Source organism: Oryzias latipes, chromosome 4 (genome assembly GCF_002234675.1).
Source record: "Oryzias latipes chromosome 4, ASM223467v1".
NCBI classification, from domain to species: domain Eukaryota; kingdom Metazoa; phylum Chordata; class Actinopteri; order Beloniformes; family Adrianichthyidae; genus Oryzias; species Oryzias latipes.
The window spans coordinates 17,298,938-17,314,257 of record NC_019862.2 but is presented as its reverse complement, the minus strand read 5'-3'; the positions used below and the strand labels follow the sequence as shown (position 1 = coordinate 17,314,257).

Here is a 15,320-nt window from a genome sequence, read left to right as displayed (position 1 = left end):
TGAAAATGGGGGTCCCAGCATGAGACCAGCTGAAATGAAAATATATTGCAGAAAGACAGAAAAAGACCAAACCTCATTAAGATGCCACGAACAAAGGATCTAAGCAGAAGCTAACTGTGTGTGGGCCATAAAATGTCAGAATTTAATTACAAGGGTTCATTTAACATTGTTTGAAGCGTAAATGAGAGTGGAAAGTATCTTTGTGTATTATTTGTCATGTTTAAAAATTAAATCTGACAAATGGATGTGATAACAAACACTAAGTGGTGCAACAGCATTTAACTTCCAAACCTGGGGCCTCATTTATAAAACTTTGCGTAGGATTTGCGTCAGAAGTGGCGTACGGATGAAACATAGGACGTGCGTACGCAAAGAAATATTCGGATTTATAAAACCGTGCGCACGCACATCCTACGCATCTTTCCCTTAATAAATCACAACCAATTCTAAATGCAGCGCAGCTTTTTGCGGCTTCGTGACACGCCCATATTTGTCCATAAATAGTCCGTGAAACGCCCACAAATGAATATTCATTTATTGCGAAACCATGGCAAACACCGAGAGGAAATCAAAAAAACGTATCTTCACTCAATGTGAAGTAGAAGTTATTGTTGGCGAGGTGGAAAAGAGGAGAAAAGTGTTGTTTGGAGGGCACAGTGTGGGCATTACTGATGCCAAAAAGGCACGTGAGCGGCAAACGGTGGCAGACGCCATAAATGCTGTAGCCTCACAACCATCCGAGGTTGTGAGGCTACAGCGCCCCATCGGGGGGGGGACCGGAGCGCTAGATGCATGCGCCGGGGGGACCGGAGCGCCAGATGCACCGGGTGACACGCGTGGTTCCTCCGAGTGCTCCTCTGTAACGCCGGGCCCAAAAGCCCGCAGAGGTCCAACAGGACGGCTGGAGGAAGTCAGAACCGGCTCATAAGCCACTCTTCCTCGTTTGCCAGCAAGTCTTGTTGCTGTCTAAAGATGCGTTCACTCCGAATTCTTCCATTTGCCACATCTTCTAAGTGTCATGTAATGAATGATGCAGACCAGAATTGCTTGTTCACGACACTGTGCGACAGTGCGATTTACGACAGTGCGATCTACGGCAGTCTAGTTTGATGTGCGTGTCTGGGGAGTGTTAATAAAAGTGTCTGCTGCCAACTACCGAACTATTGCCACTCGTCATTCCACATGGTGTCAGAAGTGACCAGGTCAGAACCAACGTCGAATACGGAGTAAGAAGACAAAGAACTGAGTGAAATGGCTAAATTTAATCCGCCCGCCAACTTTCCCTTTGATAAGCCGACTGAATGGCCGGACTGGAGACAGCGCTTTGAGCGATACAGAATCGCCACGAAACTCAACAAGGATGAGGGGACGGTGCAGGTGAGCTGCCTCATCTATGCAATGGGCGCTGAAGCGGAGAATATTTTTAAGTCGTTTACATTTAACGAGGAGGGCGACAGAGACAAAATCGAGGTCGTCCTAGCGAAGTTCGACGACTATTTTTTCCCGCGGCGGAATGTGATCCACGAAAGAGCGTGTTTTCACCAGCGCGTGCAGCGGACAGGGGAGAAAGCAGAGAGCTTTATCCGAGCACTATATGAACTGTCAGAGCACTGTGATTTCGGAGCGGCCAGAGAGGAGCACATCCGTGACCGGATCGTGGTGGGGATCCAGGATAAAGAGCTCTCACGCAGGCTACAGTTGATGTCGGATTTAACTTTGGCGCTCACAGTTCAGACTGTACGGCAAGCAGAAGAGGTCGCAGCACAAGTGAGTCTGCAAGGGGACGCGGCGGCGGTTCAAGAGGTGCGGCACAGAAATAAAAACCCAAACTGGAGACAACAGCATAAACCAGGCAAGTCAAATGCACACAGTAAATGGGGGGAACCTGTGAAGAAATGCGGAAGATGTGGAAAGCTGCCACACAGAGGGGAGGAGAAATGTCCAGCTTCAAAAGCTAAATGCCATAACTGCCACAAGATGGGGCATTGGGCCAGAGCATGTCGCAGCAGCAGGTCAGTGAATGAGGTCACTGAAGCACAGGAAGGGGAGCAGACCTCCTACTTTCTCGGCTCCATATGCGATGCAAAAGAAAAAAAGTCTGAAGCATGGACGGTGTTGCTCCAAGTTGAATCTGTTCCTGTCCAATTTAAGATTGACACAGGGGCTGATGTCAATATTATAAATGAGGACACATTTCAAGCCCTCGACACAGGTAAGGTGTTGCATCCACCTGACCTCCCACTAGACAGTCCCGGAGGAGAACTGTCCTGCCTTGGTTGCTTTGATGCTGCAGTAAGCTACAAAAACAAGAGCTACACCTCAAAAATATATGTAGTGCATGGGCATAGAGTCAACAATCTGCTCAGCCGCTCTCTGTCTGTAGAAATGAACCTCGTGAGAAGAGTAGATGAGATCGCAAACTATACAAATGAACAAACGACCGGCAGCCAGCCCTTTGGGGAGCACGGCATTTTAAAAACGGCTCCAGTTAAAATTGAATTAAAAGAAGGTGCTGTGCCACATGCAGTTCACACAGCAAGGCGTGTACCATTCCCCATGCTACAGAAAGTGAAAGAGGAGCTGGTAAGGATGGAGCAAAATGACATTATTAAACGCGTAACAAAACCGACAGAATGGTGCGCTCCAATGGTGCCAGTCTTAAAGAAACATACAGGCAAAGCCAGGATCTGTGTCGATCTAACAAAACTCAATAAGTCGGTAAAAAGAGAGCGGTACATTCTTCCAACATCAGATGAAATAACATCTAAGTTGAGTGGTGCCACGGTGTTTTCATCTCTAGATGCTGCAAGCGGGTTCTGGCAGATTCCCCTGCACCCAGATAGCTGCGAGTTGACAACCTTTATAACACCATTTGGCAGGTACTGCTTCAAAAGACTGCCATTTGGCATCACCAGTGCGCCAGAAATTTTCCAACGTAAAATGCTGGAAACTCTGGAAGGTTTGGAGGGTGTCGAAGTCTTCATGGACGACATCTTGGTGCATGGAGCCACCATGGAGGAACATGACGCGCGTTTGGAAAGGGTCCTACGTCGAATTGATTCAGCAGGCCTTAAACTCAACAAAGAGAAATGCTCCTTGGGGCAGAACCAGTTAAGATTTCTGGGTCACCTGATCGATAAGTCAGGAGTAAGGCCAGACCCTGAGAAGGTGGAGGCAATTAACCAGCTAACCCCACCTCAAAACGTTCAGGAACTGAAACGGGTGCTAGGCATGGTGAACTACTTGGGCAAGTACATCCCTTCGCTAGCAACGGTCGGACAACCCCTTTTCGATCTCCTGAGAACGAAAAATGCATGGACCTGGGGTCCTTCGCAACAGTCAGCGTTTGATAACATCAAGGTTATGTTAACAACAGCCCCGGTTCTCACCTTCTATGATGTTACGAAGCAGACGGCGGTTTCCGCAGACGCCAGCAGCTATGGGCTAAGCGCTGTACTACTCCAGCTTCATGGAGAAGAGTGGAGGCCAGTTGCCTACTGCTCCCGTCGCCTATCAGAGGCTGAGACTAGATATGCTCAAATCGAGAAGGAATGTCTAGCCAGCGTGTGGGCCTGTGAAAAGTTTGATAAATACTTGCGAGGTTTGGATCGATTCAGGCTAGAGACCGACCACAGACCCTTAGTGCCCCTGGTGAACAGCCGTAGCTTAGATGACGTTCCTCTGAGATGTCAACGCCTTCTTATGCGGCTCATGAGGTATAACCCAGAGGCTGTCTATGTACCAGGCAAGACCCTCGTTGTTGCAGACACCCTGTCACGTTGTCCTCAGGCTCGTACCAGTGAGCCCACAGATATGCACAGCGAGGTTGAATGTTATGTAGCCACGGTAGTTCAAAGCATTCCTGCCTCTCCGAGTCGTATAGATGGCATCAGAGCGGCCACAGCCAAAGACAGGGAACTTCAAACCGTCATCGAGCTGGTAAGAAAAGGCTGGCCAGAATACAAAGACAAGGTTCCTATAAATGTCCGAGCTTACATGAAAGTTAAGAACGAGCTGGCAGAGACCAACGGCCTTCTCATCCGTGGCTGTAGAATTGTCATTCCTAAGTCTGAAAGGGGGGAGATCCTGAAGAAAATTCATGCAGGACACCAAGGGCTCACAAAATGCAGAGAGAGAGCTAACTCATCTGTTTGGTGGCCTGGTCTGTCAGCAGAGTTAAAGAACACAGTGATGCAATGTCAGACCTGTCAAGAACAGAAGCGTTCTCAACAGAAAGAACCACTCATCTCTACCCCTCTACCAGATCGTCCCTGGAAAAGAATTGGACTGGATCTCTGCGAATATAACAAGAATAATTATCTCATAGTATCAGACTACTACTCCCGTTTCTTGGAAATATTACATCTGCCATCCACCACAAGCTTCCAAGTCATTCAGAGACTAAAAGCCACATTTGCTAGATTTGGGATTCCAGACGAAGTTGTGAGTGACAATGGACCTCAGTTTTCCTGTGCAGAATTCAGAGAATTTGCTAAAGACATGGATTTCCAACACCTTACATCAAGTCCTCACCACCCTCAAAGAAACGGACATGCTGAGAGAGCAGTGCAAACCGCTAAGAAGATTCTCAGGCAGGAGGATCCACTCATTGCTCTCATGTGCTACAGGTCAACTCCCTGCTCCAGTACAGGAGTCAGCCCAGCAGAGCTCCTCATGGGGAGAAAGATCCGCACAACACTTCTCACCCTGGAGAAGAATCTCCAACCAAAATGGCCTGACAGAAAGGCTGTTTTCCAACGAGACGTTGTGGAAAAGACTAAACAAGCTTTCTACTACAACCGTCGTCATGGCGCCAGACCTCTTCCTGTTCTACGTCCAGGGGACACTGTTCTTACCAAGCTGGATCAGGAAAAGAACTGGTCAACTCCAGCAGTCGTCTCGAAGGAGTGTATAACTCCCAGATCATACCTCTTGGAAACTCCACAGGGTGTGATGTTTCGACGTAACCGTCGTCATCTTCGCAGCAACACCCCTCAGCAGGTTGTCACTGCTGCTCTTCCTACTTCAGCTGAGCCGTCTGAGGCGGAGCCTGTTCCTTCAGCCACTGCTCCTGCCTCAGAGACTGCACTTCAACCTCAGGTCTTCACAACTGCAAGTTCTCCAGCAGCTGCTTTAAAGACTGTGTACACATTCTGGACGGATGAGCAAACCTGTCAAGAGACTGGACTTATAGTCTCTATGCTGTGCAATGTGCACAATATGGCCTTTGGGGGGGTGTTTCGAAAAAAAAAAAAGGGGGAGAAGACACAGCAGAAGACAAGACAGAAGATAAAGATGGACTAAGTTTAAGTTTTATAAACGTTGAAAAGTGAATTTTGAATGTAGTTCATTGAGGATGGTTAATTGCTTCTTGCAACTGATTTGTTCGAGCATCATTACCTACAGTTTTACTGCTTGCTAAGTTTGCAGAAAGATAAACATTATTCTCAGAGAAAATGTTGGGTTAGAAAATCTAATTTAATTTAAGTTCAATGCAGAAAGGTTTACAATGTAGAGAGACGTTGAAAATATGTTTTCTACTAATTATTTTATTTTGAAAAAAGGGGAGATGTCATGTAATGAATGATGCAGACCAGAATTGCTTGTTCACGACACTGTGCGACAGTGCGATTTACGACAGTGCGATCTACGGCAGTCTAGTTTGATGTGCGTGTCTGGGGAGTGTTAATAAAAGTGTCTGCTGCCAACTACCGAACTATTGCCACTCGTCATTCCACACTAAGAGCGCAAGATCAGCCATTGTGCGTCATTACGCATTGTGATGGGGCATTCTATTTCCATCCATTTAATTACATCTGACAAGCTACAGATGTCGGCAATAATCCATGTGGAAATGGGAAATTGTTCAGCGCAAATGTAATTTCTTGTTGCTTTCTGAATGGTTGAGACATACGCCATACAATGTTTTTTTCAAAAATAAAACTAACTAAAGGCATATGCATGAATACCATAATTCCATAGCTTATGAAGAAATGTTTTAATATGAAGACAAATTTCCCCAGTGGACAATTAGTACATCTGTCCGTCCGCACGCCCGCACCTATCTGCTCCGCCAGACGGACACATTGACGAGAATATCAGTTTTGTATATTATTTCGTTCTGTTAACTATATTATTTATGAGGATGAATTGCACAACATGCCAATATTGCAGAACATATTTCACTTTTCTTTCTGCAAATATGTGTTCATTTGAATTTCTTTTGTAATTTTCGTTTGATCTTTTTTGTTTGTTTCACTGCTGATCGATCAAATGGGTGTTCGTGTAGGCTGTCAATTTTGAGACTTGCTTTGTGAAGTCTTCATGTTATTTCTGAGAGGCAGTATTGTCATTTTCACTTTCACGTGTTTCTTCCATCTGCCGACGGTGTCGCCGTTTCTCATTTAACCCGTTTTTGTGCGTACGCCTGGGTCAGAGCTTGCGTGGAGGACCGCACATTTTCCCGTCAAGTTTGCTTTTTATAAATCTCAACTATTGCGTAGAGAGTGGCGTACGCCTTCTTTTGTGCGTACGCAACGTTTATAAATGAGGCCCCTGTCCTCTACCCACTAAACAACACAAGAAAAATACACAAACTCAGAAAAACAAAGCATTCTAGGGAATTTTGTGACATGAGTCACAAAATTCTAGAAGACAGTAGAAATGGGAGGAATACAGCCCATAACTGTCCTTCAGAGCCTTTGTTGTAGGCCGTGACTTGTAGCTTTAAACCTCTTTGAACTTAAGGTGAGAGACGAGTAATTCATTTCACTGTTAGTCTCTGTTTGTTGAAACTATGGCCGTTAAAAAACTTAGAGCTAGAATATAAGATTGTATGTGACTGGTGTGACCGAAATGACAGCTTCTAAAAATCCCAGTACATTCCTGACAAAGCGTCGCTTTTGAAGACATAGAAGACTGGCTTTTTTTTATCTGGAACTTGAGCGAGACACCACTATTTCAAAGGGAGGTGCAAGTACACCAGGATATGATCAGCCAACATGGACGAGACAGTGGGTGTAGTAGTCCATCGTTTGGTCCTTCTTTATACTTATGTTAGAGTTTCTTACTGTCTTTTAGCTCATATGGAGCTGAATTCCTAGCATTGTAGGGAAGAGCTCAGCTCTGGATTGCAAGATTTACTATACTGCATCTTCACTTCAACTATTAAGTGCCAGCAATAGTGCTTTAAGCAATGATCCTTAATGCATGTGTGCAGGTTTAAGGATGGGTACCAAAACTTGATTTTAAGTTGGTACTGGTACAGACGTATACGGTAGTACCAATACTGTACAAAACACTTAATTCAGTGCATGATTTCAGTGTTTCTTTTTGGACATATCAATTACTTGTACTGTATTATATTCAGTTTTTCTATACAACTCTAGCCAATCCATTTAACTTTTCCAGCGATTGTGGGTGGGCCCATACAAAAAGGGTGAGGCCATGAGGGTGCACGAAGCTTCAGTCAAAATGGCAATGGCAAAACGAGCATTAGTTTGGCTTACTTCACAGCAAACAAAGATATTTCAATGACTTGATGGCTAAGACTGACGTGTACAATGCTCTGAGGCACCAGAATCATTTTAAAAGGTCCGGTTTAGGGCCTATACTGGATCAAATCCAAACTGTACCCTTCTCTCCGCAGGTTGGGTAACGACTGACACAAAACTCCTCTGTGACCTCTTCATGATAGATCATATAGCAGAGTTCCTATTTGTCATCTTGGGAAAACTCTAGAGATCTTAATGACAAAGCGCTCTTGTGGTCATCCAGAGTTTTGAAGAACTGTAGTTACAGTTGTCGTAACTTTTGTTCCATCTTTGAAATACTCGTGGCAGATTAACTAAACCAAGTGATTTTAGGTTCTGACTGCCTAATGACACCTTAATCCAGGTATCAGCTGCAAGCAGAATAGAGATGGCTGGATAACAAGCGGGGTGGTGGATCTTGAGGGCCACCCTGGGGCCTCATTTATAAAACTTTGCGTAGGATTTGCGTCAGAAGTGGCGTACGGATGAAACATAGGACGTGCGTACGCACAGAAATATTCGGATTTATAAAACCGTGCGCACGCACATCCTACGCATCTTTCCCTTTATAAATCACAACCGATTCTAAATGCAGCGCAGCTTTTGCGGCTACATGACACGCCCATAGTTGCCCATAAATAGTCCGTGAAACGCCCACAAATTAATATTCATGGCTTGCTAAATCATGGCAAACACAGAGGGGAAATCAAAAAAACGTAACTTCACTCAATGTGAAGTAGAAGTTATCGTTGGCGAGGTGGAAAAGAGGAGAAAAGTGTTGTTTGGGGCACAGTGTGGGCATTACTAATGCCAAAAAGGCACGTGAGCGGCAAACGGTGGCAGACGCCGTAAATGCTGTAGCCTCACAACCTCGGACGTGGCCGAAATAAAAAAGAAATGAAAGAAATGATCGGACATCAAAGTCGAGGCAAAAAAACGTCTAGCGCTGCATCGGCAGAGTGTGTCCGCCACGTGGGGGGGGACCGGACCGGAGCTGACCCCTCTTGATGAGAAACTGGCCGCTATTATTGGGGAATCCCTATTAAGTCCCCCTTATCGGCGTCCTCCTCCGCCTCAGTCACCTGACTGAGACGGAGGGGACGCCGACGCGCCAGGGTCAGGGTGACACAGGTAAGAGAAATAATTCAAATGAATGCAGTCAAGTCACATGTATGCAGGCTACACAATTACAGATTATTAATATAGAAAAATTTTATTTTAGTTGCTGGGTGTTCCAGCGGGGCCAGTGGTTACGATGCTGCAGCTGAGCAGCCGTCTGGCCCCAGCGTCTCCACGGCACGCGGCTCTCAACCCTCCAGCAGTGGACGCGTCCTCACCGATGCAGTCCTTGAAATGCAGAGGGAAGTCAGTAGTTCAATCAGAGAGGTGGCCAAGGAGTTGGGCGAAATCAAGATCGCCCTGACTGAAATAAACTGCACGATGAGGGAATTCTTAAATAAATAATATTTTCCACACCTCTTTTTCTTTACAAGCGACGCATCACTTCCAAACGCTGGCGCACAGCAGCAGCATTTGGCTCAAATGCGTGGGGATGGGGTTCAGGGTCGGGGCCAACACAGCAATCAGCGCCAGGGGGTAGAGGCACGTTTTTAAGCTATGCCACATTGTGTAGCACAGCACATGCCAGCACGATTTGGCACACACTGTCACTTTCATGTGTTTCTTCCATCTGCCGACGGCGTCGCCGTTTCTCATTTCACCCGTTTTTGTGCGTACGCCTGGGTCAGAGCTTGCGTGGAGGACCGCACATTTTCCCGTCAAGTTTGCTTTTTATAAATCTCAACTATTGCGTAGAGAGTGGCGTACGCCTTCTTTTGTGCGTACGCAACGTTTATAAATGAGGCCCCTGGTGAGGAAAAATGTGCAACGAAAGGTGGTTACATCCAACCACATCAAATCAACTGACAATGAAGTATGGAACCAAACTAGGAGAACAAGTCAGTAAAACAGCCTTCACAAATGAGTGATTGCTTTGTGCTTATCAAGCTCTCAAACTAATTTCACGTCTTTTGATGATGCACCACTTTAAAGCAAGGATCTATTACTCACTTTATCTTCTTTTGTATTGCTGCTATGTCTCCCTGAATGTACCGGGACACTTCTGCTCATAGCCTAGTCATGTTTGATGAGTAAAGACAGTAAGGATTTAAGCAAAAACACATATAGAAGCAACAATGTGACTGATTTATGCTCTGAATAGGGCTTTAGTTTTGAACAAGTTGAAAATAAATTTAAAAAAGCTTTACAACGATGTAGGTTATGGGGTTGCAGCTTTGAAAAAAACCCAATGGAACTCAACTCACATCTTCAGTCTCCAACTCAAACATTAGCTGCCTTCTTTTCACAAAACCAACAATCATCTAGCATCTTAAAAGCTCGTAAAGGCCCTAAGGACACATAATTCTGAGACGCTGAGAGTGCCTGCAAAACATGACCGCAGCCGTTTGTGAATTTGCAGTCCTGCATGCCTGGCCATGAGTGCTTTGGTCACAAAACTTGCAAATTCCTCTAGGATCAAGCAAGGACCCCCCAGCCTAACCCCTGTCTGCCTGAAACCTCGGGGAGCCCTCACTCTTGATCATAGACTGATAACACAGTCTGCTTTGCATCTCTGTAATGAAAAACGCTTCCAAACAGAAGAAATGCTCGGAGCGACAGAAGACAAACAGGTCGGAGTGAGTGAGGCGCAGACAGACAGAATGGCAGCACAATAAGAAAAAGCTCAGGTAATAGTAATTGGCGGATGGAGCTTAAACGTCTGTCAAGATAAATAAAAAAAACGTAAAAAAATGTACAACAGATATTATTAAAACTCTTTGATTTTATATCCTATGAAATTCCAATAATAAATTTGACTTTTATGTCAAGCAAATCTCAATTCAGTTTCCTGTTTCTACATTTGACATTCAGTAGAATGAGTGGGTTTGATCTGACAGACTCTCTTTGATGAGACTAAATGTTTGGCCGCTGATGGCGCACTCCCACCCACCCGAAAAGCCATCAGACGAGAACAGTCCTCGCACATTTTTACACCCGCCCTCTCAATTATCATTTGGAGGAGCTCTGGTGCTTTTAATTTTTCTCCTGCAAAAGCACAAAAAACAGAAAGACACTACATAGGGGATGATTAGGGGGCAACCCCAAAACTTCCTGTTTGAGGCACAATCAAAAAAGAAAGTAAAGACCCAGTTCATCAAGTCACTGTTTTAGGTCATGCAGTGAGCTAATCCCCATTCATCCTCGTTTAAAATGGTTCTGTCTCACAACAGAAATGAACATGCCAACAGCCTAATACATTTTCTTTATGTTCAGTAAAATTTCAGATCTCTGACAGTTGACAAGGATTTGATTTTTTTTTAATGATCCTTATAAAAATTTATACTGTATTCATCCCTCAATGGGGAAATTCTTCTCCGCATTTGACCCATCCCCTGGGGGAGCGGTGAGCTGCAGCTGAACTGCGCTCGGGAGGCAGTAGTGTTAAGGGCCTTGCCTAAGGACCCCCACTGGGTGATGTTAACTGCTCTACATTGATATGGTAATTGCACCCCAGTACCATTGCTTATTCCCCTCCGGGAATCGAACCCTGGATTCCTGCATGGTAGCTTGTCACCTTACCAACCGAGCCACCCAGCCACTGCGCTTAAACAGATTCTGATTTCTGCAAAAAATGTATGTTCACTAACTCAAACAGTGTCAAATTCACTGTTTGACACTTGTGCAAAAAATTTGTTCCAAAACGTGACACTCCTGGTACGTGTGGGAGGTTAAGGAGGTACCATGAAAGGTTTTCAGTCTCATCGCTACATAAATGATGTTGAAGAGCCGTACAAAAGCATCGGTAATCACGTCTCCATGTCTGGTTCTATGAGATCATGTGGAGACTATTCCAATACGGTGAGGTTCACCATCTACAGCCGGAGCTGCATCTGAATGACTGTCACTTTCAGCAGTTCTTCCGTCTCTCTGTGACCCAGTTTGTCAACTTGCTGTCCCGCAAAAATTAAAAATAAGAATAAAATTTGAGTACCTTTCTATTATCGTCTCAATGCAAATAAGACAAATACCATAAAGTTTGGGAGGAGGATAAAAGACAATGAACAGTTTCTCCTCCATGTTGCTTTTGGACTTCACCCGCTGATCACCTCATTAAAACTTCATGGGCCAAAGCTGAGTTCCTGATTAGTTGATCTGATGGAAACTCTGAGCCAAAGTTCATACATCTAAACTCTGGAATCATTGCGAAGATGCGACACCCACAACGTGCTGCCGTAAAATTGCTGAACCTGATCTCAAAAAGCACCACAGGACATCTGAATTCGTGTTTGGGAACATAACTTTACATTAAATATTTAACATTAAAGTTTTGCTCAAAATAGGACACAATATTTTAACCTGTGGCTCAAAGGTTAAGCAGCCTGTGTGCTGATTGGATGGTGAGGGGATCAAGTCCCAGGCAAGTAACTGACTGTATTCTCTGACAAGTCCATCCACATATTGCCCAACTGTAAAAGGTCATTTGGGATCTACTTTGCGTAAAATCCGATGAAAACACAATGTGATACTGGTTTTCAAGATATTAAAAACCAAAATGGCGTTGGCCATGGAGCTAAAATACTGGACCAAATAAACAAGTGAACACTAATGATGATCTCATGCGTCTCATTTTTATTCTTTAAATAAGATTCAGTCTCTTTTATTTTATTTATTAATTTTTTTCTTTTTTCTCTCTTTTTTTTTTTTTTACTTGTCCTGTCCAACAGCTAGGCAGGCAGATGAGAGCTGAGGGCCTCTTGTGTTGGACATATTTTACTTTAACAAGAGGGGTTATTAATCTTCAGACAATACCAAAGGTATGACTGAATAAACCCCTTTTGTAATTGAGGCCAAACTTTATTCATTTCAACCATGTTTGAAAATCTTTGGTGTTGGACCGGACGGAAAAGGAAAGAAGGGAAGAAGAGAGAGGGATGTTAGAGAGGGGGGGGGGGGGGGGGGGGTAAGACCATGAAGCAGCATAGAGCAGACAGGTTTACTGGTTGTTTATCATTACGGTACGGTTCAAATGTAGTACAAAAAGGGCGGGGCCTGTTCGCACACACTCAAATGTTATCAACACACCTGTTAGCTGCAAATGCAATGTTCACATGTCAACATGTACACAAAACAGATAGTGTTCACGAATGCATACCTATGCCTTTAAACCAACTAGTGTGAAATCTTTCGTTCATTCAATCATGCAAACTATTAGTGCAAAGGTGAGCTAACACCAGTGCTCAGGTGAGTGTTTATGTTCTTCTAAAATGGATGGTGGAATGAGAAAAGAAGGAGGAGGAGCGCCCAGCCACCCCCACACCCAGACCCCCGCCGCAGCAGCAGCGGCAGCCGGAATTCCCCCAACGCCACACGGGAACAGGCAGGGTACAACCGCCCACCGGGCGACCAAGACCGCCACCCAGGCCAGGGCCAGCAGGACCGCCGCAAGGCCCACAGAGCCAGAGAGCAGGGAGGCGCGGAGGGAAAGAGAGCGCCGCCCCAGCCCAGCCAGGAGAGCAGCCCCCCGCCGCGCCGGAAGAGCCCAACGCAGGGCCCCACCGGAGAAGGACGCCCACAGCCCCAGACGAGCACCCCACCACCACCTAGGAGTTCCGGGCATCCCCCCGCCCCGACCCCAGGTACGAGCCAGGACCCCCCCAAGGGAGACCCGCTCCGCACTCCAGGCAGCCACCCACCCGGCCCACGGTTGGTCCAGGGAGGAGCAAGGCAGGGGCCCACAAGGGGTGTTATAAATATGGCCCGACCAGGCTCGGCCACTGTTGGAAGTTTGGCGGGGCCCAGCGCTCAGGGGCAAGGACCAGGACCCACCCCCCAGGGACACGAACACCCCCGGCTCAGGTGTAATATGAACCCCCCCACCGTGCGGAGAGAGCACCGCCGGGCCCAGGGAGCGGCACCCAGGGGACACGGCCGCCGTCGCCAAGGGGCCCGCACCCCCCACCAGGGAAGGGGTAGGGGACAGATGGACAGATTCAGTCTCTTTAGATAATCATGGAGGAGGTCAGATTGAATGTATTCATTCGTCTCATTGCTGTGCATCAGCCCCTTGCTGCAGGGAGAGCACTCATCTCTCTATGCTAAAAGGATGCTGCAGAAATTCTTTACTGCCATAAAAAAAAGCTTTTCATAGTTGCAATCCATCAGTAGTCTTTTCAAAATAAGATAGCATTAGCTTTCGTTGAAGACAATAAAGAAGGTACAACATTTTCTTTTTAGTTTTTGGCTCTGAGCATTAACACACGTGTCCTGTTTTCTGTGTAAACACAGATGAGAAATAATTTGATGACCACAATAAATTATTACAGAACAGTTAAATCTGGAAAAAGTTTTAATAATTTTACAATAAAGAAAAACAAATATTTGAGAAAAGGGGTCAAAGGAAGACACTCACCTGGCAGCCTCTCTTCTCGATCTCGTTAATGCATTTGCTGATGATCAGTGGCACCATCAGTCCCGTGTTCTCCCTCTCCACCACCCGCCACGCCTCCACACCAAACACCTGTGGTTCCCGGTCTGCATCAGGCCCCCTGTCCAGCGAGTTCTGCCAGTGCTCTATCAGGCTCAGCTTGACATAAATCAGCCCCCGGGGCTCCAGCTTCACCGCTAGCTGGTGAAACCGTGTCACCCTGAAGATGCTCGGCAGCACCACAGTGCCGTGGCAGCACACCCGGTTGCGTTTGGGCGTGGGCTCCCAACTGAACACCACCAGTTTCAAGTGCTGGGCGTTCTCTAGCTCAATGTTGAAGGTGTGGTCCATGTCCAGGAAAGTTGTTCGACATGTGAGGAGTGCAGTCCGGGCTTTATTAACCGAGTCCACCTGGATGGCGCAGTACACATCTCGAGAATCGATGCGTGGGGGCTTGAGGTCCTCTGCTCCATAAAAATGAAGACTCATCAGTCCAGAAATGTACTGAGTGCACTTGGGCTGCTCTGTGAAGCTGTAATGACGGAAAGCATCAATGTCCAGCTCTGTGCCGTTCAGTCTCGAGCTCCCAAGACCTCCTTCTGTCTCTTTGGTTCTCCCTCCCTTACCCTCAGCAGTACCATGCTTTCCAGATTTGGCCACCAGCTCAGGTGAGTCCCCGTCACTCAGGTATCCTCCTTTACTGGCAGACTTTGAGCTGCCGTTATTTTTCTTTTTGCTGTAGCTATTCTGTGTGGAAACGCTGCTATCAAGGTGGTAGCGCGAGATCACATTACAGCTGGCCTGGCCCACTCCAGATGACGCTAACCGCAAAGGTCCAGAAGTCTGTGCAAAAGCCTCGGACCCTTTGCTGTTGGCCCGCGGGGATTGGGCTCTGGGCTCCAGCTGACTGCTTCCATTACTACTGTTGTTGCTGCTTTGGGTCCCCTTAACGCTGAGTTTGCGACTTAGCTCGGGGAGCTTCTTCATTTTCATGGAGATCTTCCGGACTGTACGGGGAGACTTGATCTTGTCGGGGAAGGACCAGTTGATGGAGCTGCTCTTTTTGGTCGGGTTAGGGCTTGAAGGAGGTGAGAAGCCAACAACATTGGGCAGGTCAAGACATTCTGGGGAGGAAATAACCAGACAGGACTAGATTAAATCACGGCAACGAACACATTTAACCCTAAAGTTTATTGCACCTGAGGCATAGAGGCACAATTGTAAATATTAGGACATTTTAAGGTGTACATGAGGACCGACAGAAATAATTGTCATAAAACTATAGAAAATGTGTGCAATAGGTA

The 15,320-nt window shown here is 46.2% G+C and overlaps 1 protein-coding gene across 3 annotated transcripts in view; it reads right to left on the bottom strand.

Moving 5' to 3' along the window:
- Positions 1-15,320, bottom strand: part of syde2 (synapse defective Rho GTPase homolog 2) — a 53,360-nt gene that overhangs the window by 20,049 nt on the left and 17,991 nt on the right. For all 3 annotated transcript variants that reach the window (XM_023954338.1, XM_023954337.1, XM_023954339.1), the window contains exon 4: positions 14,002-15,140. In XM_023954338.1, coding sequence (XP_023810106.1) covers positions 14,002-15,140 — 1,139 coding nt within the window. The remainder of the gene's footprint in view (positions 1-14,001; positions 15,141-15,320) is intronic.